Genomic DNA, 27,877 nt, shown 5'->3' on the forward strand with positions numbered 1-27,877 from the left:
GAATCAAACCCTTCACCTAGGTCTCATTCACATTATGCCATGAGTAACTGAACTAATTGCCCATGATTTAGCATATTAGATCCAACAAGACCTCAAAGAGTTGTCAGTATATCCCAAAGATAGTCACTCTCACCAGGCAACACATAGGCACCAGAAGAGCCTACTTAAATATTTTTAGACAAAGTTAGATTTTTAAGGCAAGAAATACATGTACCTGGAATAAGATTGCAAAGAGGTCAGAAGTCATGGCTCTGCATCTTGCAGGCTGCGTGATTTTGTAGTATACATGGCTCCCCTTTTCTGGATCTCAGCTCCCCTGTTAATGCTTTAGATTAGAATTGATTATCTACGTGGCGAATGAGGAATTTGGGCCTTTCTTTCAAATACCCCAGCCAGCAGAAGCAGGGCAAATGGGTGCTGTAGGGAATCTGGGGGACATAGTCTAAAACTTTATAAGTACAAAATTTTGTTAAAGTCACTTTTTGTTTGTTTACCTAAAAATTCATCCGAGTGTTGTATTCCCTTCCATATAATATCATATTATTATACCATATCCCCTGTGTCCAAGTTGAGTAAAACCAGACCTTTGGGAAGATGCACCATGTTTATCTTGGGCGTCAAGTAACTCCTGGCAGTACTGGCTTTATTTCAATCAGTACGATATAGTCAGGAGTTTTTAAACTGGCTCAGGGGAGCTCTGTGCTACCAGGCACATCACAGGGCCAGTTACTGAGTTTTGTTTTTTCACATTTATAAAATTAGCTTGAAGTGATAATACTTTAACTCTCCAGGCTTTTATCTTGACCTTTTTTTATAAATAGGTAATACATTTTGTTTACTTTAGTTGATAGAATGTCTAAGTCTGTTTTTTTTTAAGATTGTAGTTGTAACGTGGCTACTTATGCAAGTATGCATAGTTTAATACACAATGTCAAGATTACCCAAGAAGGCCATCTAAAAGGGTACCTGAGTTCGTGTACAAAACGGAGATTAAAACTTGTAGATATAACCTCGTTCAATGAAAGAAAATTTAATTATATCATTTGCCTCTGCAACAATTATCATAAACAAACTGAAGATTAGGAAGGGCTTTATTTTTGTCTTTCTAAGTTTAGAATCCCATCTCTTCATCTTGGATTGTTATATAAGGGATCTGCTGTGAACCTGTAACGAGTTGTTAATATTTCTTTATACAGAACACATTGCAGTATGTTTCAGAAACATTTCTTGGTAACACAAAATGGTTAAGGAAATTCCATAAAATTCTATTTTTTGTAAGTTATAAAAATGACTGTATAATCCATTTAAAGTCCACATCAGCTCTCTTTGCCCAGAAGGAGTTAATCCTCAAGACATTACAGTCTCAGATGACTAGAAGTGATTGGTCAGAATTCTGTAAGCCTAGCAGAAATTTGTTGCATTGTTTTCAATAAACCACAACCAGAGCTCATTAATTGAAAAATGAATGTCAATTTCCATTAGCTTGCATCTGTAAGCCAAAAAAATACAGTGATCCTGGCATGTGATGGGTAATAAAAACATCAGCAAAATGTATCAGGTAAAATAGAGAAGGTGAGGGGGTGTAGAAATGAATTCAAAACCATATTGGAGTTTACTGGCAGGGCCCCACATCAAGGGTTTTAATGAGGCTTCTGCATCAAAATAAGGGAAACCACATGGAATTTTAATTATGACTACAGCATATTTTTAAGTACAAATACCCACAAGGATCTTTTTTTTCTTTTTTTCTTTTTTTCTTTTTTTTTTTTTTTTACATTGACAAGCCTATCTGCGTGAGCTCTGTGCTTCTGGCGGCGGGGGGGGGGGGGGGGGGCAAAACGTTGAAGTTTTAAGTGTGACTTTTTTCTGTTTGAAATTCTTCAGATTATTCTGGTTTCTCTCACATGATCTGAGCATTGAACTTAATCTGTACAGAAGTGGCCTGCCTATAACTATTAGCTCTGCCAACCCCAGTTCACCTAGCTGCTCTGCAACGAAAAGGCTGGCCGAGGAACATCTGTGGCCTCCACGTCGTGCCTGTATGTCCTCTGGTTGTGGATTAAGCACGGGGCGCCAGAGATCTTGTATCTCATCTGCTCCCGATTGCATCCTGTCACCATCACTGCTTCCACATTCTAACAGTTGAGCTGGTTAGAGTTTTGTATTTGGGAGGGGTTTTAGGTAGCGGCCCGCCGAAGATGGGAGACTTTATAAAAAGCAGAGAGTAACTGCCCAGACTGTGTTAGTTTTGGTTTGTCATCTTGAAAGTGTTTGCTTCTGGTATTAGAAGCTGCTCACTAGCTTTTTACCCTCTTTTTATGGGCCTGCGGATTCCGGGAAAATACCAATGAGGGGTGGGAACTTGTCTGCCTCCCCCTCCCCTTAAGGCTGTTGCTTCTCCTCCTGTCTTGGAGTTCACGGCGGTGATAGAATGGTTAGAGCTGGAAGGGAACTTAGAGCTCGTCCCCCTCATTTTACAGATGATGACACTGCCACCTCTGACTTCTGCCTCTGGCCTTCCACTCTCAGTAAGAAGAGCCAGGCAGGTGAGACTTTTCACGATTGCTGGGCTGGGCTGGGCGGGGCTGTCTGATTGGTAATGTCCGATTTTTGAGAAAAAACAAACAAACAACTTCTGTTAACTATATATTGCTTTTAAGTAGTCACCTTTGATTACAAATGCACATCATGGCACTTACGAAGATCACAGGCAGTGTGCATTTTAACAGAAATCAACAACTCTCAATCAGTACCTTTGGAGAAAAGCATTAGGATTATTCCTTTAATAAATACGGTAGTATCCAGCAAGGGCTAGACTAAATAGAAATGGGGCTGCAGAAGTACCTCCTGACCAGGGTCTTGAAGACGTACCAAGTGCTTTCCCTCACGGATAAAAACTGTAGGAAAAGCAAACATGTAAGAGGCAAAGAATTGGAAGATTTTAGATGTGACAAAATCTTAAGAACACTGGTATCATAAAAGGTCTTGTCATAATTTTAGAAAATCATAACCCAGTCTTTAAAGAGCACAACTCTGAAGTTTTTAGGCATTTCAGAAAACTGATTTCCATGTGCAGTGGTTTATGACTGTGGTTTTATAAGTTTAAGCACCAGAAATACCTATTAAGGAGGCATACTGTTAGCTTTAGAAGTTAAGGGACCTTACATTTGAGGGCAAACCCAGCTTTGCCTCCAGGTGCCACTTGGAATTAGCATAGAGCTAATTCTGTAGGAAGTGGCAGAGGATCCTGGTGAATGGACGCTGAGGCACTCCCTTACTTGGTGCTGCTGGGCATGGAGCCTCACAGAAGCTACTGTTGGCACCTGGCCTGCGTGAGTCCCAGGTCACCCATGGAGACTCGCAAGGCAGTGATTCTTAGGTACTAAGCCTTCCCCCGACCTCCACTTTTAAAACCTAGTTATTTAGTTTATGCCCCTCGGGAGAATTCCTAAGGGCTAGACTCTCCCTCTGTGCTCCCCAGAAGAGTAATGTAGTTCCAGAAAACATTGAAATCTGGTTTGATTTCAATCTGGTTTGATTGTTTTGACATCTGTTACTAAGATAAAGAATCAAATAAGATTCTAGATGATTTTAAGAATGGCAAAGAAGTGATAGGAACATATTAGGGTATCTTTTTGAAGTCCCTTCATTGATGAAGGGGCCCTGCCAAGAGTACCAATAACAAAGTTAATCACTGGGGGATGTCTTTATATTGAGTTGAGAAAAAGAAACTTGTTCTACTTAGTAAAAACATCACTTTCGAATATCTGAGGTGCAACGAGAAACAAAAAGAGAGAAAAAGGTCAATGAGGATTCAGTCTTAACGTCTGGTGAGTGAATCTATACGATCAGTGTTGGGTTGGTTTACACAGAAGACCTAGCATAAGTTTGGGTTTTTAAAGCCCTTTTAGATTTTCCGGGGGTACAGAATGTAAGGACTGTAAAGTGGGAGAAAAAAAAAGAAAAAGACTGTGTAGTGACCGGTGCATTTGAAGGTCTATTTGTGGCTTGCTGTTCCTTTTTGGGAAGCTAAAGTTTTTTTTTTTCTTGTAAAAATTTTCTCATTATTTTAATTGATATTTACAGATTTTTCCCCCCCATCTTCTGTTATAATTTTTTAGGTGCTTCAGAACTGGGCCCTTTTTCAGATCCCAGGCAGTTCCCAAGCATTTCATCCCTCACTGAGAGCCGCTTCTCCAACCCACGAATGCACTATCCAGCCACCTTTACTTACACCCCGCCAGTCACCTCAGGCATGTCCCTCGGTATGTCCGCCACCACCCACTACCACACCTACCTGCCACCACCCTACCCCGGCTCTTCCCAAAGCCAGAGTGGACCCTTCCAGACCAGCAGCACTCCATATCTCTACTATGGCACTTCGTCAGGATCCTATCAGTTCCCCATGGTGCCGGGGGGAGATCGGTCTCCTTCCAGAATGCTTCCGCCATGCACCACCACCTCGAATGGCAGCACGCTATTAAATCCAAATTTGCCTAACCAGAATGATGGTGTTGACGCTGATGGAAGCCACAGCAGTTCCCCAACTGTTTTGAATTCTAGTGGCAGAATGGATGAATCTGTTTGGCGACCATATTGAAATTCCTCAGCAGTGGCCCAGCGGTATCCGGGAGCCATGTCCCAAATGTATCAATATATACATATATAGAGAGAGTGCATATATATGTATATCAATTAGCTATCTACAAAGTGCCTATTTTTTAGAAGATTTTTCATTCACTCACTCAGTCATGATCTTGCAACCACGAGAGGGTAGATCTTGAGAAGCGAAAGGCCCAAGAGAGAGACAATCATATTTAGGTTTCAGATTGTTTTCTACTTTAAATGTACTCTTACAAACAAAGGAAAAAAGTATTTTTGTTCTTGTGTTGTTGTTTGGCCTGTTATCACAAATAACCTGTTCCTATGCCAATTCAGAGAGGTGGACTCCAGGTTCAAGAGGAAGAAGAGCAAAGCCGCTTCCTCTCTGTGCTTTGAAACCACACGCCCTCACGGTTGCAGCTGTGTATGGACCCGTGCACTCTGCAGACCAGCTTACAAAGCCAGTCGAGGTGCACGTAAAGGGCAAAGAGTTAGAATGGATGCTTCCTTTACAGTTTGATCCATTCAGAATAACTGTTCCAAACTTTGCTTTCAGACTTTTGCCATAAGTTCTCATTTGAACTGTTTGGTTCAGTTTTTTTTTTTTTTCTGTTTTTATTCGCTTTTGTTTTTTTCCTACTTTAAGAAAGTGACTTCAAAAAATACTGATCAGGATAGATGATTTTATTTTACTTTTTTTATACGTTTTTTGTTTCCTTTACCCATTTAACCAAAAAGAAATCCCATCGTTCTACCCCCATCCCTATCCCCCACCTTTCTCCTTTTATGCAAAACTCAAAATGGCAATACCTTATTATAGCCATAATGGTATAGATAGTGTTTGCGTTTGGCTGTGTGTTTTCTTTTTTTTTTTTTTAAATTATGAATATGTGTAAAATCTGAGGTAACTTGCTAACGTGAATGGTCATATAACTTTAAAGATATATTTATAATTATTTAATGACATTTGGACCCTTGAAACATTTCTTAGTGTACTGATATGTTGACTTCGGTCTCTAAAAGTCCTCTTTATTAAATAACAAATTTCTTCAGTAGGCTAGAGCCATATCTGAAATATTGCTAAGCAATTTCAGTTCATCCAGGCACAATGTGATTTTCAAAAATACGTCCATCTCCAAATATTTTAGATGTAGCTTGTTTGTGTGATGTATGAAGGAAATGTTATGTTTAGTTCTTTCAGATCTTTGATTGCCTCTAACACAGCTTTGCCTTTTAAAGCAATAATTAGGGATTTAAAAGCCAACTCTTAGCCCCCTATCACTCATGTTGCCCTTTATCAGCATGAAATGCTGGAGTGATGTGGTTTCCTAATTTCTTTCGAATAACGATGACTCTTGTCACATTAAGAAGACAAGCACAAGTGAATCATCGAACTGCAGAAAAATGTTCTGTGGTTTCGTAGTTAAAAAGCAAAACTCTAAATCGCCAGGCTTCATAGTGAAGACATAGCTTAAAGCCACACATGTGGTTAAAGGATCAATCATGATACACATAGTACAGTAAAGCCAAATTGCACCAGGGATTCTTAACCAACCCGCCTTACCAAACAGTAAGTCAGGAGAACCCGAATTTGCCTTACCCAAGGCCCCACTGGCAGCTCTCCACTGAATCTGCATTTAGAGGAGCAGATTAAGTCATTGTCTTCTGGGAGCCGGGTCATCTGAAGTAGCAGGCAAGTTCCAGCAGATCGCTGACCTGAGGGAACATATGGGCTGTGGGGACCCATATCCAACCCTTTTGGGCAAAGGGAAGGCCATGTGGAGTTTGGTGTCTACTACTGTGTATGGATTTGAGCAGAAGCCCTCCTGTAGGATGCACTTTGACCACTCCTGACAACCACATGGCAAATTCTCAAGCGTGAATCCTTTAATCCAAGCAAGGATCACTTAATGACACCACCCAGCAAATCTCTGCTGGCTCCCCCGCAGGTCTGGGCCCCTTTCTTTTCAATTCTGTGCCCCCAACTAAGCAGAACTTTGTAGAGATTTGCCTCTAGCCCCCAGAGACCCTTCCTCTGTAGTCATTCGGAAGAGCCCGCTTTATAGGCTGCCGAGCCTCGTAGGATGGTGTGTGGGGCAGCTGGACCTGTGCTGCTTGCTGGGGGCCTCCCTTGCAATTACCCCGACTCCCCCCAACAAAAATCAAGGGCAAAACAAAAGAAAACAAAACACTTTGCCTTCTAAAGGTTGTATACCAAGTATGCTTAGATAAATAAGCCACTTTTCTATTACTTAACTAAGATGGAAGTAGTAATTGATACTATTTATTGTTTGTGTGTGGTAGCTTGAAGCACGCCACTGTCCATTTATTTGTAAGTGTAAAATATGTGTGTTTGTTTCAGCAGCACTTAAAAAAGCCAGTGTCTGGTTACACATTTCAATTTTAATTAATTGACATAAAAATGTTCCCGCCAGTGCCAGCTGTACCCTATTTAATTAAAAAAAGGTACTATATTTGTACATTATTTTTTAATGTTAAAAGGGCTTTTTTAAGTTTACAGTACACATACTAAGTGACTTTAGGGATGCTTTTGTGTTGAAATGTTATTATAGTGGCTGCAGGCAGCAACCCAGAAACACTTTAAAAGTTTTTTTTTCCTTGGGAAAAATTCAAGCACTTCTTCCTTCCACCCTCACTCCAACCACTCCAAAGGGGGTAAGTCATATTTCTTAGATCAGAATTCTGCCCTTTTTTCTGCCTGGGGATTAAATTTTTCTCCCCCCCCCCCTTTCTTTTTTAACTGAACCCTTAATTTGCACTGGGTCGTGTGTATGATCTGTGATTTCGAAGACCAAACCAAAGCCTTACTACTACTACCATGGAGCCATGTACTAGCCAACACTCTATTTGCTTCAGGTTCAAAGAGCATGGTTCTTTATGTAGCACAGACGTCGCTGGAGTTTACAGCATGACCAACACAGCCACTTTTTATCTGTTCAGGTGTCTCACGAATTGTGACCTCTGTCGGGGTTCCAGAACAGCTAGCACAGTGTTGGTTTTAGATGAGTGAAGTGACCTCATCCAGCCTGGAACTGAGAGACTCAACAGATGAGCTGTGATTTGCTCCATAGACAGTCTCAGCCTTTTAAACATGAGCAGAGAAATCCACACTCTTAGGGACCATCCATTGCAAACTCGGAGGGCAGGAGATGTGTGTGCTGACTTAGAGTTCCCTCCATTCCCAGGAAAGGGACTGACACAGAATCTAGGTTAATACATGGAAACACAAAGCATGAGTGAAGACAATAATTACTTCTATGACATCCGGGAGAACAATCACAAATAAAGACGACTCTTCCAAACCTTGAATTTGTTGTTCTTAAAAAGACAAATGCGTTTAAGAAATATTTTCTGTGTGAGAATTTTTTAGGTGTCTGTTTACTTCATGTTTACAAATAACTGTTTGCTTTTTAATGCCATACTTTGAAATATATCAGCCAAAACCATTAAGTTACAGTAATTTTTTAGGTATTCTGAATAAAAATTCCATTTTCTTTTTTGGATATGCTTTACCATTCTTAGATTTCTGTGGAACAAAAATGTTTGTAGCATTTTGTGTAAATACAAGCTTTTCATTTTTATTTTTTTCCAATTGCTGTTGCCCAAGATCTGCTTTCCCTGCACATATTGTACAAATTCTGCATTGTGCCATAGGCCATGATTGTGGATGAGTTTACTTTCAACTTCAAAGGGACTATTTGTATTGTATGTTGCAACTGTAAATGGAATTATTTGGCATTTTTCTCATGATTGTAATATTAATTTGAAGTTTGAATTTAATTTTCAATAAAATGGCTTTTTTGGTTTTGTTACGTGTGTACATTGGGTCTTTTCTCAGCCGCGTTTTCTCCTCTAGTCTGACGCCTACTCCTGCCTCCACCTGGGCACTTCTTGGCCCTAGGACTTGCCAGGGCCGGATGAGAACAGAGGTCTCTATTACCGGGGAGAGGTTAAAATGTTTCTGTGAGTGCTGCTGCCTTGTTTTGTCCTACTCCAGAGGCGTGGGTGAAGGATCTAGCAGTGAACTCACTTCCTTATCAGCTTGTGTCTGAAGGAAAGAGTGCTCACCCCATCCTTGGGTAAAGCCCCTTATTCTGACTGAGGGGCCAGTCCAGATATAAAGACCACATTCCCTGGGTAAAGCCCCTTATTCTGACTGAGGGGCCAGTCCAGATATAAAGACCACATTCCCCGTGGTCCCATGGTTCTCATCTCTAGGCACCTGAGTAGGGGCTGCCAAGTGAACTCCTGGCCGTGATCAGAAGATCTCAGGCAGCCCGGCCATAGGGGATAGTCTGTTTTCCTTCCCACATCTCTTTGGGGTTCTTAAAAAGCAAGTCAATTGAAGCTCAAGGGTAAGTAAAAATGGACCACCTTGGCCTGGAGAGCTGTAGCCTCAGAAAAATTCTACTAGTGAATAACTGTAGTTTGGAGTTTTTTTTGTTTTTGTTTTGTCTTTTCTTATGGGCCATTGTGCATTTTTGGTAAGTCCCTCCCCTTTGAAAAGGTTGAGGGCCTGGGATAGAGTGGTTGCTTTCTTTATGTCCTGTACTGTCTGTCTACCTTGGCTTACCACAGTTCTAAAACAAGGACCAGAAACTGTGGTACAGAGATGCTCAGGCACTGGCCATTGGCCCACATGACACTAAGAGGTAGAGGCCTCCTTTGAGATCTGCTCATCCTTACCCCGTTGGCATTGAGAAATCGTGGAGACAGCTAATTTCTAAGACTAAGAGACATCCTGAAAGCACTTGAGTGAAACCTAGGCCAGAGAACTTGTTTGTAGCTCTTTGAAGATATATATTTATTTATCCTTTTATATTAGACATCAGTGTGTTTTTAAAAGGCATTGCATGGGGGCTGGGCAGAGTGGCTGTTTCTCTCTCTCCAGCTTTGTCCAGCTGCATGGTTGTTGGGCAAATTGCTTTTACTCCTCTGGGTCTCAGTTTTTTGGCTTATGGAGAGGCATTGGGCTAGACCTTGGCACTATTGACATCTCAGCCTGGACAGTTCTTTGGGGGGTGTGTGTGTGTGTGTGTGTGTGTGTGTGTAGGGAGTGCCATCCTACGTGTTGTAGGAAGTTTAGCAGCAGCACTGGCTTCTACCTACTAGACACCAATAGCACTGCCCCTCTCATGACAATGAAAAATGTCTCCAGAATGTCCCCTAGGAGGAAAAATTGTCCTCGATTGAGAACTGTGGCCTAGAGGCTCTCTTTAAATACTTTGGTCAGGCCTTCTTGATAGAACTGATGTGAGAATCCATTGCTCATCAAAACAGGATAGCCAGGCAGAAGGCTATGGGGTTTCCCAGAGATGGACACACATCAACCTTTTCCATCCCTTCACCTGACATCACCCTGAGGTTGGGATGCGTTGTGAGGGGGCTCCTGGCTTTCCTGTCTGCATATCTCTCCTCCTCCTCACGTCCTGGGCTGTGCCGCCAGGGAACAGCACAGCTGTAGGGCTTTGTGAGACCTGGACGGCTTGACCATGTTTATCATGGCTGCTTCTGTTCTCACTGGAAATGACGGGAGGAGGAAGAAAGACGTTTCTCCAGTGTGACTGACCCCTTGTGCCTCCTGCCCCCCAAATATTTAATCATCAGACGTTGCTTTGAGAGTGGGTGTTTCCTGTTAACTCAATCCCAGCCGACACTGGCCCAATAAACACCTCAGCTCTCTGTTGCAGAGTTTATTTGGCTGGGAAATGGGTATTGCCGTGTAAACAGGAAGCCCCCTGAAGTTATTATCTACAGATGGGGTTGAAGAGCCACATGTTTATATTTATGGGATTTGAAAACAGTCTGAAAAGGCAAGAGAGGAGGTAGGGGAAGGCCTCCTTCAAAATCAGTGAGAGAGAGCAGGGCCTACAGATCTTCATGAGCCGATTTCTCGTTCCCTCAGGAAACCGGTGGGTAACATGTCACAGCCAAAAGCCACAGCAGAAACGGAGGCACTGACTTGACTGTTTTAAGCAAACAACCCTGCCCTGAGTATCAGGTAAACTGGACAATCCAGTCAGCTGGCTTCTCCGTCCCAATTATTTGGAAATCATTTTAGAGAACAGTTCTAGCAAACAATGTGTGGGGGGCATCTACAAAGGTAGGAAGCCTGAGAGAAGATGATTGTGTTGTGAAGGCTCGAAGTCTTTCTGGGGACACCTCAACGGCCTGCCACAGTTTCGGTGAGCCCGGGCCAGTTCACTTGTGAGATCGCAGGCGAACTCCACAGGGGCTGGGAAAGATGCCTTCTTGTCAGAGCTGTACGGGTGTTGGTTCCGAGAACAGGCAGGTGGTGAGACAGTGGGCCTGCCCCACAGGGCTGGGTACAACGGCTCACTCCATTTCCTTCTCTCCCCACCTCTTCTCTTCCTTTATTGGCTCTCCCCCTGGGCCTGCAGAAGGTGTTAAGAAAGTAAGGCCAGTAGGCACCAGTACACAGATAGCTGATGCTCTCTATCTGAATCCTGAGCTCTGAGCAAAAGCAAGGGAATCTCTCCCTATCTTACCTCCATGCCCGTGCACCCCGATAAGTCTCTCTGTGACTTCCCAACAGTAGGGTATTCAGTTGGGAGGCTTTGGAGGGGAAGTTTTTAAAAAGCTATGAATCTACTTACGAGTTTAGCAAAGAAAAGGATCCACTGGAGATGCAAAGGGAACTACACTAAGGGGTGTGTGTGTGTGTGTGCATGTGTACGCCTGTGCATATGCCTAAAGGGAGGGAGCGAGGAGGTAGAGGAATGGGAAGGAGTACGTGAGCAGCCATTCAGGGAAAGCTGTAGTGTGCACACGTGTGCATGAATGTACACACACACATGCATGTGTGTACATATATGCTCCTTGACACAGCACTTATTTGTCTCAGGTGTTTCTTTTTCTTGCAAATCCTACAAAAGAGTACCGCCTTCATTCCACAAGTGGTGAAGAAGCAATTCTTCTTCTTCATGTAGCTTATTTAGAGGGGACAGGGGACACTGGGTGCTCCCTGAGATGTCAGGAGCACGGTGAAGCTGACATTTAAGAAGGGGTTATTATTTTTGTAAAGCTTTTATTTGTGAGTTTTTTGTGACTCAACTGGCCCTGCTGTTCAGACATGCACAATGAGTTGGAAAGCAGAAGGATCAAGTTTCTGGAAACCCACTTAACTTATACTTAAAACTTATTTTATTTTGTTTTCTTGTTTTGTTGCAGTGATGTCTGGCCACTTAGTGGGGTTTTCTGAAGACCTGTTTTCTGTTTTTAGCATGGCCAACGCAGCTCACAGCTTGATGGCTCTTTTTTTTTTTTTTTTTTCACCTAAGGCCATTCTATGCCACTCTAGAGCCAATAGAAAGGGAAGAATTTCTCCTCACCTGTCATCCTTATAAAGACATTGAGACCATAGAGCAAAATGCTAAAAGTAAAACAAGAAGGCAGGGGTCTGGGGGCAGCAAGCAAAAGTTCTTCCACACAAGCCCCTCACGAAGTAGTCTTGTCTGCCCAACCCTGAGACCAGAACACAAAATTGTACCCAGGCCGTGTGAGACATTTCTCCTGGAGAACCGCGAGTACCAGAGTTAGCTGGGATGTGGAAAATGAAGTAGGATACAGCAGGCTGGGTGGACCCAGTGGTCCAGAATGTGGCGGCAGAGCTCCAGCGGGCTCTGAGAGATGGGAGAACCAGGAGCTCCCAGCTGGATGACGGGTTGAGGTGAATGTGCGAATTTCTTCCTTAAAAATAAGCAGAAAAGCAAACAACAAAACCGCGCGATGTGCATAATTGTGGCAGAATTAATACAGCGGTTTTATGTCTTAAATCTCCTCTGACATCATTTCCTTCCTACGTTAGGTCATTTATTTTTATTTTTTTTCATAATTCCATCCACCTCTGACAGAGCAGCAGCTCAGGCAAGTTTCACTTTCTGTTTCTGAGTTTCTCTGAATTCTGCCCCCCAAAGCGAAGAGCCTTCTGCGGCATCATTACATCTTCCTGGAACGCCTCAGCCCCATTCTGTCTTCTCCAACACTCATTTCATATTTAGAGCTGGAAAGTCACAGGGACCTTTCTCCTCGTCGGCCATATGGGCTTTCAAGAGCCTTTTGCCTGTGGATTTGGGGGCACAGAAAGTTTGACTCCTTATCGAGATTTTATTGGTGGTTTCACAGATGAGAAGCAGAGATGGGGGCGCCAGGGTGGCTCAGTGGTTGAGCATCTGCCTTCGACTCCGGGCGTGATCCCAGGGTCCTGGGATCGAGTCCCACATCGGGCTCCCCATAGGGAGCCTGCTTCTCCCTCTGCCTGTGTCTCTGCCTCCCTCTCTGTGTGTCTCTCATGAACAAATAAATATTTTTTTAAAACCCAGAAGTGCAGAGATGATCGCTGAGCGTATTTCTCCACCCCAACATCTGGAACATACCCTGTGCGCTCTGGTGGTGCGGGGCACGACTGCTGAGCCCACCTTCCCGCCTCCTGGGCACAGAGAGGGAGAGAAGGACCCCGGGGAGGGAGGCAAGTGTGGAACTTTCTCAAGGAGTTAAGTGGTTAATAGGAACTCAGTTTTTTTTTATTGGCTAATAAAACCTCCCAGGGTTTTTCATATTATATGGTTCCTTCAGGCTCCCAGCCCCGATGCTTAAAAAAAGAAAAAGGCGAAAACAACAACAAAAAAAGCTGGAGCCTAAATACCAGTGCCGTGTCCCAGTCTTGTTTACTTTTTCATTTCCGTAGTTGTAAAAAAAAAAAAAAAAATTCCTCTGGTGGTTCAATTTTATCACACGGCAGGAGCGGAGCAGATCGGCGTTTGCACCACCCCAGTGCTGCGTGCCTCCCAGTGAAAGGAAGGAGCCCGCTCTGGGTCTCAGGTTCAGCAAAGGGAGAGATCGCGATGCAAATGATGGATGCAACGGGGAGATTTTGAAATGCAAGCGGTCGAGGTGGGGTGGGGGGACGGGGGCGGGGGCAGATATTGAACTGAAATATATCCCTGGAATCCTGAATGCAAATGATCTCTGTCCTTTTATTGCCAGTGGTGCTGTTTTCCCAACAGAGCAGGATGTTCTTGTTTTTAATAATAGCCAGACCAGATGCTAAATTCTCCTCGGCAACGTGCTGTATAAGTGAGAAGGCAAACAGCTGATTCCTGTTAAGATGAACACCAGGAGAATAAGCCAGAAAGTATGAGCAGTCTCTGGAGGTTTTTGCTTTGTAAACCCCTGTTTGGCAGAGAGATCACAGAATCTGGGCTGAAAACACAGTGTGTCCTCCTGCACCCGGTCCTCCTCGGAGCCGGTTGCTGGGGGCCTCTGGGCCTCCGGCCTTCCCCGCCAGCCCTTGCCTGACTTGGCCAGAGGGCTGGCTCGCAGGTGCCCCGAGGGGGAAAGTCGGAAGCCCCGAACCCTCCGGCTTTCAATGACTGTAGAAAAATACTCATCAATAGGAGGAATCTTTTTTACTCACTCCTTGCCATAGAAAATAGTGAAATCCTGGACACGAGCCAATAACTTTAAAATGGCATCTTTGTTCCATCTTTTTTCACTCCCTTCTTCCCCCTGTCAGAGTCTATAAAACCTCTCAGTTATTATTTTGTTTTAGAATATGCCACACATGTACGATGCTGCTTCCTTCTCTCCCAGGGAACTGCCAGAGCCAGAGGTGCTGTGGGGGCTCCGGGTTGTGTGTGTGTTTTTGGGGGGGCGGCCCGCTGACCAAAGCAGACAGTGATCAGGGTGGCTGCTGTCGCTCAGGCCATCTCAGCGTGCCAACCCAGGGTGGCATCCCCAGGAGCAGGGGTGCTCTGTTCATCTCTGATCAACAGGTCCTCTGATCATCTCTCCTTGGGGCTTTGCTCCCAGGCCTGCAGGAAGAGTGAGGGAGAGAGCAGAGGGGGCTGTGGGGAACAGGTGGAGAGGTGCACTGGAGTTCCAGAAAGTCCCTTGGGTGACCTTTCCTCTTGGCATCATCCTCCTGGGCCCTCCCCTGCGATCCACCGAGGGCAATGCTAGCTACCTGTTTCTCACGATGTTCTTCTCTAGCTGTCCTTGAGGTTCACTTGTCCCTGGTCTCCCTGGGATGAACATCTGTGGAGAAAGGAATGGAGACGGGAAGATGATTTACCTCCTTCCCCCTTAGGATGGCACTGAAGGCCATTGTTTTAATGTCCTTTTGGGGGAAAGTCGTATTTGGTACTGGTGGCATGATCAAGTAATGACAGTAAGACTTAATATTTAATTTTCACTGCACACTGGACTACGAGCCTGGGGCTCTGCTTAATTATTTCACGTGCCTTAGGTCAGTATTCCCAGCAGCCTGGGAGGAAGTTAGTACTGTTTTCATACCTATGTTTCTAATGAGGAAACTGAGGATCAGACTCGCCCAAGGTTATATAGCCCTTAAGACTCAAGCCTCAGTCTGATTCCAAAGGCTATGTTCCTAAGCTACAACTTTAGACACAATCGCCTTTATTATCTACATAATGAGAACCAAATGAGTTAATGAGATAGGAAAATGCTTAGCACATAATAGATATCAAATAGATGGTACCTATTGTTATTACTCAATCACTAAGATGGTTATTTTTAAAGGTGTAAATAAAATTTTCAAATAGTTTGAAACACAATAGAGCTGGAGCCCCAGTTGGAACAACTTTTTTTTAGGAAGTTGTTTTTATTTTTATTTATTTATTTTTAAAGAGCTTTCATTTATTCATGAGAAACACACAGAGAGAGGCAGAGGGAGAAGCAGGCTCCCCACGGGGAGGCCAATGTGGGACTTGATCCAGGATTCCTGGATCACGCCCCCTTTTTTAAGAAGTTGTATTTTAGCAGTCCCTGGATGATTCAATCAGTTAAATGTCTGCCTTTGGCTCAGGTCAGGATCTCAGGGTCCTAGATTGAGCCCTGCATCGGGCTCCCTGCTCAGTGGGCAGTCTGCTTCTTCCACTGTCTGCCACTCCTCACACGTATTCTCTCTCTCAAATAAGTAAATACAAATCCTTTTAAAAACCCTGTTATTTAACAGTTTAAAAATATCACTCTTTGAGAGAGTAAAAAAATTTTTTAAGGAGAGAGAGAGCATGAGGGAGGGGGTCGGGCAGAGGGAGAGAGAGAGTTGTAAGCAGACTCCACACTGAGTGGGGCTCCATCTCATGACCCTGAGATTGTGACCTAAGCCAAAATCAAGAGTTGGACACTTAACAGTCTGAGCCACCCAGGCGTCCCCTGAAAATGTTGCTCTTTGAAAGTAATATTTTTCTGTATATTTTATAAGCTTTTTCTATTGGACCTCATGGCTAAGTTTGGCAATGGGCTTAACATGGGCTCCTTCCCTAAAGGAACTCAGAGACATTACATCACATAAACCATAAACATAAAATACATTGACACATTCAGAACAGAAATGTTGACCCTATGGGACCTCAGTCCTTAATCTGTAATCTCTCTCAAGATTTTCCAAACTGTTTGAGGAACCTCCACACAGTTTTCCAGAGTGGCTGCACCAGTTCACAGTCCCACCAACAGTGTAAGAGGGTTCCCTTTTCTCCGCATCCTCTCCAACATTTGTGGTTTCCTGCCTTGTTAATTTTCCCCATTCTCACTGGTGTGAGGTGGTATCTCATTGTGGTTTTGATTTGTATTTCCCTGATGGCAAGTGATGCAGAGCATTTTCTCATGTGCTTGTTGGCCATGTCCATGTCTTCCTCTGTGAGATTTCTCTTCATGTCTTTTGCCCATTTCGTGTGTTGAGTTTTGTGTGAACGTTGCTACTGATAAAAGGTATTATCAAACTTAATTTGGTAGTATTGGCCTTACCTAATGGGAGAAAGACCTGAGCCAAGAAATTTCTGTCAACTTTGACTCTTTCCAGGAGGAAAGGGGTCCTTCTCACTACCTGGCAAGGGGGCAGCACCCAGGGCCCCCATATCTGAATTGGCATCACTAAGAGGCAGTGCTGTGTGGTGCAGGTGGCTGATTGGAGGCCCAAGGCCTAAGGAAACCTAGCTGCAGCCTGAGATGGGACGCTGGTGTGTGTGCCCAGTTCTGCACACTTGTGTCCAGCCTGGAGAAGCCTGGGAAGGGGGCATCCGTGTTCCCAGCCCTAAATCATTTAAACCTCTTTAACTGAATAGGTAGGGCTTCTCTCCAACTTTCTTAAAGCATTTTACAGAGTATTTCCTTAAGTCCGCCTGATACGGAATTTTACTGAAACCCCAGAGAACAGAAATGCCCTCTCTCCTGTCACCCACTCTGCCTCCTTCTTGCAAATATTTATCGAACACCTACTGTGGGCAGAGCAACGTGCTGGCAGGCTCACGACCACTAAAGAGCATATTGGAAGACATCTCTGTTTAAGTTAATGCATCCCAATAAGAGATGTTTGTCGTGGCATCTTTATTTAAACAAATTCATGAGTGCTTCAGCTTGCCAACAACAGAGATTAAAAAGTTAGCGATTGGTTTTTAGAGAGAATTTAAATAGTTTTGATTTCTGCTTATAGCCACAATTTCATTTCCCATTTCTCATTTCTGAAAATACTCATGTATTTATGAGGTACTTGGCATCTATATTTAGTGGTACAAGCCTTTCATTTCCACCACAATATATGGGAGGCTTGGTGTTTAAAAAGTGGGTGATTTTCATATAGTCGAAGTGGGAGGGGCCGCTCTTCCATTTTCTCTTCCTGGTTGTAACAACAGCCATGCAGCCAACTGTGCATTGAGGGGTTGAGGGGTGTTTTGACAGGGGAATGCAGAGAGTGGCAAAAAGATCTGGGTTCCAGATCCTTAACCCCTACTAACTAACTGTGTGACCTTGAACAAGCCACTTAACCTCTCTTGACCTCCTCCTTAATAGTGGACAATAATATATTACCTGCTAGATGGTACGTTAAGGGCCCATGTAGTAACTCTTACCTATAGATTTGGAGTGGTTTTTAGAATGGAGAAATTAAGAGCAGTTTTAAGAGGTGCAGTTAGAGTCTGCCTAGCATTAAGAGAGAGAATGAGGTCCATTGTTTCTCACAGAATTGGCAAAAATGGCCATTTTGTAGAGGGTGAAGAAACGGACTCCCAGAAAGGTCAAATCACTTAGGCAGGGTCACACCGTGTAAATAGATGAGGGGAAGCCAAGGGTTGGACATCTCCTTCCAAGCACTTCCCATTCTCATTCTCTGGAAGACTCTTACTTCCTTTGTAATAATAGCATCTTCCCTTTTTCTCTTCGTTAAGCAATTAGACTTAATTATTTTTCTAGTTTTTATGAGCCGATTTTCATTTGATAGAAACTCAGGCAAGCTGAATCTGTTAAAAACTTCCTATACTCATGTAAATGAACTTCCAGCACACTGATTCCATACCATGCTCCAGCTAATAGTATTGAAAAAGACCTGTTATATACTACTTTATAAAAAGCCAATAAAGTTGCATACTGGGCCTGACTTACTGAGTGAGACATTTTGTCCAAGAGCATCAATACCAATCCTTCCTGGACAAAGATGACCCAACCTTTAGTGGTCAAGAGGCCTCCTTGCCCTCACTGCAAAGGATGGCTGTCATGGCCTTGTTGTGGTCAAGGTCTTTCTACTTGCTGTATCATGGTCTGGCTGTAGAGATGAAGCCACATTCTTGACCTCTTTAACATGGTATCCAAGTCACCTAAACAAATGAAAACATGGCAGCTAATCTTGAAAAAAGATAGACTTTACATCTCAGTTTTATCTTTTATTTGCTTACCTTCAACCAAAATCTCTTCTATTTAAAATCTGCAAAAGGAAACCCCTGCTAATGGGGCAATGATGGAATGTATAGGCCTCAAATATACAGATGTTGTGTTATTAGACAAAACTTACAATGTAGTTTATCATCCGACTCCTGTTTCATGATAGACAAAGCCTTATTGTACAAGCCAGTTACAGGGCAGAAGGAGGTGAAGCCTGAGAAGAGGGAGAATTTGTGGTTTCACCCTATCCTTTGCTGGAGAGAATGCCAGCATGCCAAATCACACCTCCACTGATCGGATGAGCAAGAGGGATTCCAAAAGAAGATAGAGTGACAGGCTGGCGTGAGTGGTGTCAGAGCCTCTTAGGGTATGAGTTATACTTCAGAAAGCTATATTCAATGTTAGGATGATTAAAAAACAAAAGAAATACCAGCTATCAATACAATGCTATCAACATATGTAACATGACGGAAAATGTGAGATCTTAATATTTAACAAAAGAGGTCATCAACATAAAAAATGTTGAGAGGGGGCACCCAGGTGGCTCAGTTGGTTAGGTGTCTGACTCTTAGTTTCAGCTCGGATCATCATCTCAGGGTGGTGAGATAGAGCCCCTGTCAGGCTCTGTGCTGGGCCGGAGCCTGCTTGGGATTCCCTCTCTACTTCTCCCTCTGCCCCTCCCCCCTCTAAAAAATATTGAGAAGTGACAGCATAAAATATCAAGCTTTCAGAGTAGGTACGTTTTATCCAACTGCCTCTACACCTACTGCCATGAGCACTGGGGCCTGGATGAGACAGTGAGGGCTACTTTGGTATGTGGGACGCTTTGGCTTTCAGTAGGGAAGGGGGACAAGTATAAATGAGTGGGATTAAGTTTATGCTCTGGATGTCACATACTCAAAGAACCGAGTAAGAGCTATGCCTGTGACTGATCCTAAGTAAAACTTTAAAGCAGGATCTTGGGGTCTTCTCTACCCACACCTCCAGACATCTCCTTCAGAGGCCGGCCCTCGGCTCTGCCTCTCTCCCCAAGCCCACACCAACTAACCCTGTGCTATGTGTCTCCCCTTTTATAAATGAACTTGCCCTGACCCTCACCTTTTGAGCAGTCGGTGTATTTGCATTTCAAGGGAGGTTTTCTGGAACCACTAAAACCTCACTTCCAAAGCCACATACTCTGTTCGAAGAGCAAGAACCTTCCTTGGGATGCTTTTCTGACATCCCACACATCCCATCCTGGGGAAGCACTGCTGCCTTCCTTGCCCAGCTAAAAGCCAATCCTCCTCCTCTCTCTCCCCCTCCCTCCCGCCTTCCCTTTCTCTTTCTCTCTTTTGGCCAAGCACCTTGCCCAGACAGACCCTTTGAGGTAACAGAGGGTTTCTTCTGCCCTCAATCACCACAGGTTAGAGTGAAATGAAGAAGTGTTCTGGTTCTACCTGAAGCTCACTTTAGGGGGCCTGCATTTATTTCTGTCTCTGCAAGAGACAGTTTATTGATTCATGGAACCTTTATTAGAGTTATTAGGACAAATAAAACACATGCGCGCACACGCATAAATCCATCTCTACCCATCCTGAGCCCCTGGCTGGCAAAACGAGTTCTATTTCCAGCCCTGACATCTTGCCAGTTTGTCATTCTCCATCCTGGCCACATCAGCTTCCATCGGGTTTGAGTTTATTGGCTACACAGTGCAGTTTATGTTATCATAGAAATTAGCCTTGATGGACAGGGATATGGCCAGGGGATCAGAAGAGGTCAGCAGCCTCATGGTGTTGGCATGGCTGAAATGTTAGGGTGCCTGGAGCCCTCTCCAAGAAAAATCAGAGCTGGCTCTCGGCAGCAGCAAATGAGCGCAACGAGACACTCCTAAGGGACGGGAGCTTGGACGTGATTGTGAGCCGTCCAGTTCCCATTCTACCCGTCCACCCTCCCCCCTTCCTCCCCAGCCCTCCCGGTGCCCTCCAGTGCCAAAAATCCTTCCCTGTGCAATGGAGGCAGGGCCGGGAGGCCTGAGGTTAAGCCTCTCTCTTCTCCAGTTCGTGGTTAGCTTTCGTAGGCTCTTGGCTGTTTGACAACATTGGATAATAATTCAATATTTCTTACTGAAATACTTGACCTTATTGTTAGTTTTTGTGACAAGGGGAATTTAAAGGAGCTGCAAAAATGCAAGCAAGTGTGGCTGAAAAAGGCCAGGGTAGGCCACTGAGTAGTGAACAGTTTCTTTTTCTGACATCTATAAAATTTAGGTGAAAACAGGTCAACATTGATGTTGGCAAATGGGAAAGCCAGTTCTATTGTTAGCAAATGAGCTTCAGATAGAAATGTAAGTCTGGTTCAATCAAAACCACGTTTGGTTTTAGACACACTAGCGATGTGCTTTCTATTAAAAAAGGGGGGGGCGGTATTTATAGAGACACACAAAGTAAAAATATTTTTTGGCCCAAAGGATCATTTTCTAAGTATCAAATCAACTTGTTGAAGTACAAGATGGGACCACTTTCGTTTTCTTTTTAAATTTGTAGGGCACATGCTCCCAGAATTCTCTCTTCTCTTTATTTCGAATTGGCAAGGGCTGTTGAAGATTAAAATCGTATATTAGGAAAACCCTGCATTGCCTGATGTCGGGACTTGCTGGAGACTGCCGGCTGGTGGCTGAGAAAGAAATGAAGTTATAGGATTCAAATATATGACTCCCCGGATTTGGCCTGAGTATAATAATCACTTTTATAGGCTCCACTCAGGAATCTCCTAAGACATGTTTGAGCTCACAGAGGAGGAACATAAGAGAAGCTCAGTCACTTGCCAAATCCAGATGGTGGAAGATCAGTTAATTCTAGCCTACTGGGCAGCTTGCTGATCCTACTTGGTCTCTGTCTTTGGACCCTCTGAAGTCCTCGTCTTGCTGGGAGCTGGAACAATCCATAACATGGCAAAACCGCTTCTTCCCGCGCAGCCTCCCCCTAGCAGATGAGGGGACTGAGGTCCAGAGTCAACCGTGTGTTGGTCGATAGGATTCTAGAAGGGTTTACTCTTTCTTGGGAAACTTTATTTTTTTCTTTAAGTAGAGGTGAAATTCATGTAATGTAAAATCAGCCATTTTAAAGTGAACCATCCAGTGGCATTTTGTACACTCTCAGTGTCTTACAACTGCTACATGTCATCACCCCAGACGGAAGCCTTGTACCCATTAAGTGCTTGCTCTCCATCCCCACCTCCAGGCTCGTGTTTGAGTGCAAGTTGGTTAGCTCGGTTCCCACAGAGTGTCATTTTAGGGCTTCACAATTTTAAATAAGGTTCGGCTGTGTATCTGGAGGGGCGAGGACTGCGAGGGTTCCTGGCAGGGAGGGGCCGAGGCCTGGGCTGAGATCTGGGTGGGGAACAGGAGAGTCAGTGTCTGGAAGCACAGGGTCCCCCAGAACCGGAGACTTGCTGAACTGGAGCATCTGTTGGTGGGGGGAAGTTGCTCTTTCTGAGGTTGACTGTTGGTCTCCTGCTGAGGTGATGATCCCTTTAAAATTCTCAGCATTCTCACCCCCCCTCCCCTCCCTTGGCCTGCCTCAGTCTAGGAGGCATTTTACTCCTTTAATTTGTGTTGGTAGGCATCCAAGTCTGGCACCAGGCAGTCCCCACTCGGGAAGCTGGGAGGTGGTGGAGGCTCACCCAGGTCTAGAAAAGGAGCTCTCCCCGGGATGCTAACTGCAAGCTGTCTCCTTCAATACACATCATCCTGCGGGATAATCATTTTCAAATGGCAAACAATAATAAAAGCTTTCCTCTATTTTGCTTCCAAGTGTCAACGTATCTACACAGGCTATAGATGTGTGTGTGTGTGTGTGTGTGTGTGTGTGTGAATTGTCTGTCTAAGAAAAAAAAAGAAGTTTGGGGAGCATTTGAGTATGCTGGGCAAGGCTGGGAATTGCCTCTGGTGGCTTTCCAAACATTGTGGGAGGCTGAGCTGGAGTGTGGGTCAGAGATGGAAGAAGTAGATTGTCAGGTGACTTAAGTTTTTAATCTGCATCTGGAGGGAGGCTGCAGGCTCTCCTGAAGTCGGGTCCCCTGGGACTGGTGGGGCAGCTTACAGCAGAGAATGGGATAGGAGAGGGGAACCTAGAGGTCAGATCTGGCTGCTAAGATGTGAGACTAGAACCTGAAAGAAAAGCCCCAAGGCTTCCACCTCAGCAGGTGGATGAGGCTGATAATCCCGTCAGGGTGCCTATGTGCTCTGGGGCTACACAGTCTCAGATCTCATTGTGACCTCTCTTCCTGGATAGTCTAGTCTTCTTGAAGAGTTTGGAGTAGGCTGAAGCAAAGGCATTTAACTGGTAAGTAACTCCAACCATTCCTTGAGAACAAAATGCAGGTGAAGAGATTATGAAATGCGATACAAAAGTCATCGGAGTTGTAGAGATGAAATAAGACTTCTGAGAAATCTTCCACTTGTAGTAGGTTACTCTGGGTCAAATTTAGGGTTTGTTCCCTATACTTAGGTGGCTGTAGTGAGAATAATTGAGAAGTCCTGCCAGCGTTCAGGGCATTTTTCCAGAGGCCTGAGGAGTAGCTGAATCTTGTAGAATCTTCTGTGCCCACATCCTGCCCTTTCACTCATGCAATTCTGTAGCCTCTGATAAAGTTCGGGGTCCCCTCCTTGTGAGGACTTCCTTACCATCCATCCTGACCCAGCTGTGCCAGGGTAGCATTTGCAGTGTGCACCATGAGGGTGCACTAACCCCCTTAAGTTATCTGTTTCTGCCAAACAGACTACACCACAACTTAGTGGTTGAGACAATAGCCATTTTATTGCTCATGATTTTGTGGGTCAGGAATGCAGATGGGGCCTCAGCAGGGTGATTCTGCAGGGCTGCTTGGGCTTCCTCATAGCATGGTGGTCCCAGGGTGGTCAGATTCTGCCTCAAGCTCTTAGAAGAGGCACAAAAATAGAAGCTGCCCATCGCTGGAGGTCTACCTTGAAAGAGGAGATGGGCAAGGTCGCTTCTGCTGTCTTCTGTTGGCCAAAGGCCATCACAGGGCCAGCCCAGAGTCAAGGGGAGGGGAAATAGACCCCCAACTCTTAATAAGAGAAGAGGCAAAGGATGTGCAGTTACCTTCCAACTACCACGTATAGTTGACACCCAACCTGTCTGGCTTTGAAGCTTGGGATCTTATCTGCTCTGTAGTCGTTCCTCTTTGATATCCTTCGCAGTGTTAGTTGCAGGGGGACTTAGTCAACCCTTGGCGGTTGTTTCAGGCATCGGTAACAGGTGTGTGAGAAGAGATTTGGGGCGGGAGGCATCTCCACACAGGCAGACCCCTCTTCATCAAAACACAAGGGTAAGAGGCATCCCAGTGCCAGGGAAGTGCATGTCTGGCAAGGCAAGATGAGTCCTTCGTCTTTTGTAGTAGGGGTTGTGCTATGCTTCCTCAAGTCCTGTGATGGGTCGAGTATGTGCCAAATAAGCCAGTGTTGAGGGACTCTTGTTAAGGGGAAGATAGGAGCTCGCACCACTCAACAGTTTCAAGATCTGCACGGGAGAGCTGGGTGGCAGGATTCCTCCAGACTTGCCCGGGGCACCTGGGGGCAGTCGGGCTGGGAGGGCTGCCCTGGTTGCCACTCAGACTCAGCAGGGTCCAAGAGCCACCCTTCCAGGAAAGCAGAGAAAGAGGCTATTGTTTCTTGCCACTTTAAGCAGCTGATGACAGTACAAAGGAATGTGGTGAGGACCCTCCCTCCTAACCGTGGAGGATTAGAGACTGAAGAGCCAGACTCTCGGCCTCTGGGCACAAGGTGTGGGAAACACTGTGGGGGCAGAGAGGAGAGTGAGAATTTTCTGGAGGGGCAGCCATGTGGATTCTGGAATCGCACCCTCCTCCTCCAGGCTCCTGAAAACTTCATGCACATGCTTTCCTCATGTACAAAATGGAGAGGCTGGTTCTCAGGAAAAAAAAAAAAAATTGAGGATTAAATAAAATAAATAGAAGGCCTATGCTGTTTGATACAGGGTAAGCACTGGATAAATTTTAACTTTTTTCTCTTCACAATGTTAGAAAATGGATTTTAGGGGCACCTGGGTTGCTCAGTTGGTTAAGCATCTCCTTCAGTTCAGGTCATGATCCCAGGGTCCTGGAATCGAGTCCCATGTCAGGCTCCTTGCTCAGCAGGGAGCCTGCTTCTCCCTCTGTCTACAGCTCCTCCTGCTTGTGCCCTCTTTCTAAATAGACATGAAATCTTAAAAAAAAAAAAAAAAAAAACGGAACTTAGACATAATCGAATCCCATTTGTGCATGATCTGACTGAGGCCTGGAAATGTTAAAGTGATTTGTCTAAGCAGAAGCAACATGTCTGTGAATCCCTATGTCCTCCTCAGCTCAGGGCTCTACCTCCTGCCCCACAGACATCTAAGTCCCTCCAGTGACAGAGAGAACTTTTCTTCACGGCCACACTGCAACTAAAAATGGCCACCTTTTGCCTTTATTCCTGGGTAGAGTGCTCCCTGTGACCCTGAAGAACATGGAGGCAGGGGATCAGAAAAGAAAATGCTAGCAACACATTACAAAACAAGACCAAACAACACCACATGCAAATTCCATGCAAAATTCTTTGAATAAAGCCATCCACTGAAATCACATTAGTAGGTCCTTGCTCCTCTATCAATTTTTTTTTTCATTAAAAAAAGTTATTTTAGGGGGCACCTGGGTGGCTCAGCAGTTGAGTGTCTGCCTTTGGCTCAGGTTGTGATCCTGAGGTTCTGGGATCTAGCCCTCCACCGGGCTCTTCATGGGGAGCCTGCTTCTCCTTCGCCTGTGTCTCTGCCTCTCTTTGTGTGTCTCTCATGAATAAATAAATAAATCTTAAAAAAAGGTTATTTTAAAGATCAGAGTTCAGAATGACAATGCATGAAAAATAAAACGTTCTCCTTCCTGCCTGCCTCCCCTCCTGCACTGGTTCTACTGCAGACAACTTTTGTGCCTGTCCAGCTTTGCCTCCCTTTCATCAACGAGCAGCAGTGAGAACTGCATAGGTCCACCCCCAGTCGGAACATGTCAGTCTGTGGACTGTTTTCCTGGAGCTGGGAATCAGGAGGCTTGGGGTTCTATGAGATGCTGTACTGGAGCCCCATCAGCTATTACTGAGCAACATATCACCCCAAAACTCAGTGGTGCAAGAGAAAAACATTTTATTATGCTCACAGATTGTGTGGAGCAGGGGCAGCAGGCGCAGCAGGCATGGCTGGTCTCCACTGTAAATGTTTGTGGCCTCGGCTGGGAAAACTCGAAAGGCTGAGGGTGTCTTTGCTTACATGTCGGGTGTCTGGAAGGGCTGAGCGAAGGATGGTCTTTGCTGGGATTGTCTCCTGGAGGCTGCACGGTGGTCCCGGGGTAGTTAGGCTCCTAAAGTGGCTGCTTGGACTCAAAGAGCAAGTGTCCCAGCCAACCTGGTGGGGGCTGCATGGCCGCTGGTGGCACAGCCTCAGAGGTCACACGGTGTCACCTTCACCATATTCTATTCGTCAAAGCGGTCGTGAGCCCACCCGGATTCATGGAGGGGGCCCTACTCTCAGGGGAGGAATCTCAAAGAATCGGCAACCCTCACATCCCATGATCATGCTTTCTGAATGCTGACAGCCCCCAGTCTAAAGGATTGGGGGGCTGCTTCCAGAAGAGAAAGGGAGGCTTAAGAGGTGAGATTGGGACATTTGATGCAAAAGGGGACTATCTTGGCTAATCCTGGGGCAAGTATGTTTTTAAAGCAGTTTGCTTAAACTTTTCATTTTGCCACATCCGAGAAGTGGGCTCACAACTGGGTTTCAGCTGGAGTGGGACTGACCCCCGGGCCTGTGTGGGGGTGAGCTAGACTCTGCATCTTGCTTTCCACCAACAGCAGAGGAAATACCAGTGCAGGGAAATGTCCCAGAGAGCCAAGCAGAGGGAATTGTCTCCCTACTTGGAGAGCTGGTTGGGCCCCACCCTCCAGCCTTCCCCCCACCTGTGTACATACCCAGGAGGAACATCGTTTGTATTGAATCCAAAAAGGAGTCTTTGAAGCACTCAGAGATCTTCAGAGCAAAGTGCTGGGTGAGGTCAGGGCATTCAGGAGGCCTGAATGGAAGGAGGGAGGCTGGGTGTGCGCCAGCCGGGGCTGCTTAAGGCTGGCAGCCCAGCAGTGGTGTGCTCTGGGCAAGAAATGCCAATCGGTGTGCTGCTCCCCCTGCCCGTTTGCTTGCACTCCTGAGAGTTCAGAGCTTGCTCTGCGCTGGCACTATGTTAGGCACTTTGGATCATTAACCTGTTCCATTTACTTTCACAGTACTCAGATGAAGTAGGCATTTTGGTTCCTATTTTAGAGTTAAAAGGCTGAGGCTCAGAGAAGTTAGGTATCTTTCTAAGGTCACACAGCAAATAAGGGACACCGGAATCCCAAAAGGGCAGGGCCTGTTTGTTTCTCAAAATGAGCATGAGCATGGCCACGGGGCAAGGAAGCCATCCTTTTCTCTTTGTCCTCCAGTCTTCATTCCATTCCACACTTTGTCCTTTGCTCTAAACCACAAGATTTCCATCACCAGGCTTCTTGATGCTTGCAAAACTGAATCCCTTCACGGTTAGGGCCAAGAGGGAGTTTTCTGCAAAACCTATTTGAAGAAATGCCTTAGAGCTGTGCTGTCCAATATAGTTGCCTCCAGCCACATATGACTATTTAAATAAAACTAAGTAAAATTAATAAAATTAAATAAATTTAAAATGCAGTTCCCCAGTCATGCTAGCCACATTTAAAGGGCTCCAGAGCCACAGGTGGCTAACAGCTTCTGTATGAGATGGCAAAGGGGTAACATATTTGTATCATTGTGGGCAGTTCTACTGGACAGTGCTGCTTTAGAGACTAAGTAGAGGAAGAACCATATTTTTATAACTGGTACCATTGCCAGTTTTACTAATACTTTTTAATGGTCCTTGAGGCATTGATTTTTTCCAATTTTTTCTCAGAGGTAAAATAATAGACTATATTTTGTATAGTACTTTATAATTTACAAATGACATTCTCGTTCTTGATCTCATTTAATGCAGCAGCCTTGCAGAGCATGGTAGATAATGACATTACAGGTAAAGTAACAAAGGTTCAGAAAGGTCGGGCAACTTGGCCAAGGTTCTATAAACAGTAGATGGTAGAGCCAAAATTTCGACATAGGTTTTCTCATTGTGTGCTTTCCACAGGGAGAAATTTCTGTATATGACGCCTGAAATTATCCTTAGGCAAAATTATTAAGTGAAAAGTAATTTACCAGTGTTCTTGTGGGCCGAATTGTGCTTGTCAGTTTTTCTTGTTTAGACCGTCAGATTTTTCATTAGGTCTTGCCACTAACAAATACCTTTGTTTTCTTTCCAAAGTAGTTGGCAACTTCTATAATTATTTTACCATGAGAACACAGTTTACATTGGTGTATATGTATTAATTGGAAAATTACCTTTTTAAATTAGTTTATAATGAGAATGATTATGTTTACGGTCACTTAGACAAGTGGTAAATAAAAAAGAATCAATTTTAAAAAAGGGATTTTCTAGAAGTAGGTGT

General features: G+C 44.7%; 1 protein-coding gene across 7 annotated transcripts in view; it reads left to right on the plus strand.

Moving 5' to 3' along the window:
• Positions 1 to 27,877, plus strand: part of RUNX2 (RUNX family transcription factor 2) — a 225,452-nt gene that overhangs the window by 114,734 nt on the left and 82,841 nt on the right. For 2 of the 7 annotated variants that reach the window (XM_072733149.1, XM_072733170.1), the window contains 2 exons: positions 2,481 to 2,546; positions 4,122 to 8,435. The exons of 3 other annotated variants lie outside the window; for them this stretch is intronic. In XM_072733149.1, coding sequence (XP_072589250.1) covers positions 2,481 to 2,546; positions 4,122 to 4,600 — 545 coding nt within the window. In that variant the 3' untranslated portion in view covers positions 4,601 to 8,435. Of the gene's footprint in view, positions 1 to 2,480; positions 2,547 to 4,121; positions 8,436 to 27,877 lie in introns of those variants that run through there. 2 more of the 7 variants (XM_072733175.1, XM_072733156.1) reach the window with 2 other exon arrangements.

The sequence above is a fragment of the Vulpes vulpes genome, chromosome 1 (assembly GCF_048418805.1).
Source record: "Vulpes vulpes isolate BD-2025 chromosome 1, VulVul3, whole genome shotgun sequence".
NCBI classification, from domain to species: Eukaryota; Metazoa; Chordata; class Mammalia; order Carnivora; family Canidae; genus Vulpes; species Vulpes vulpes.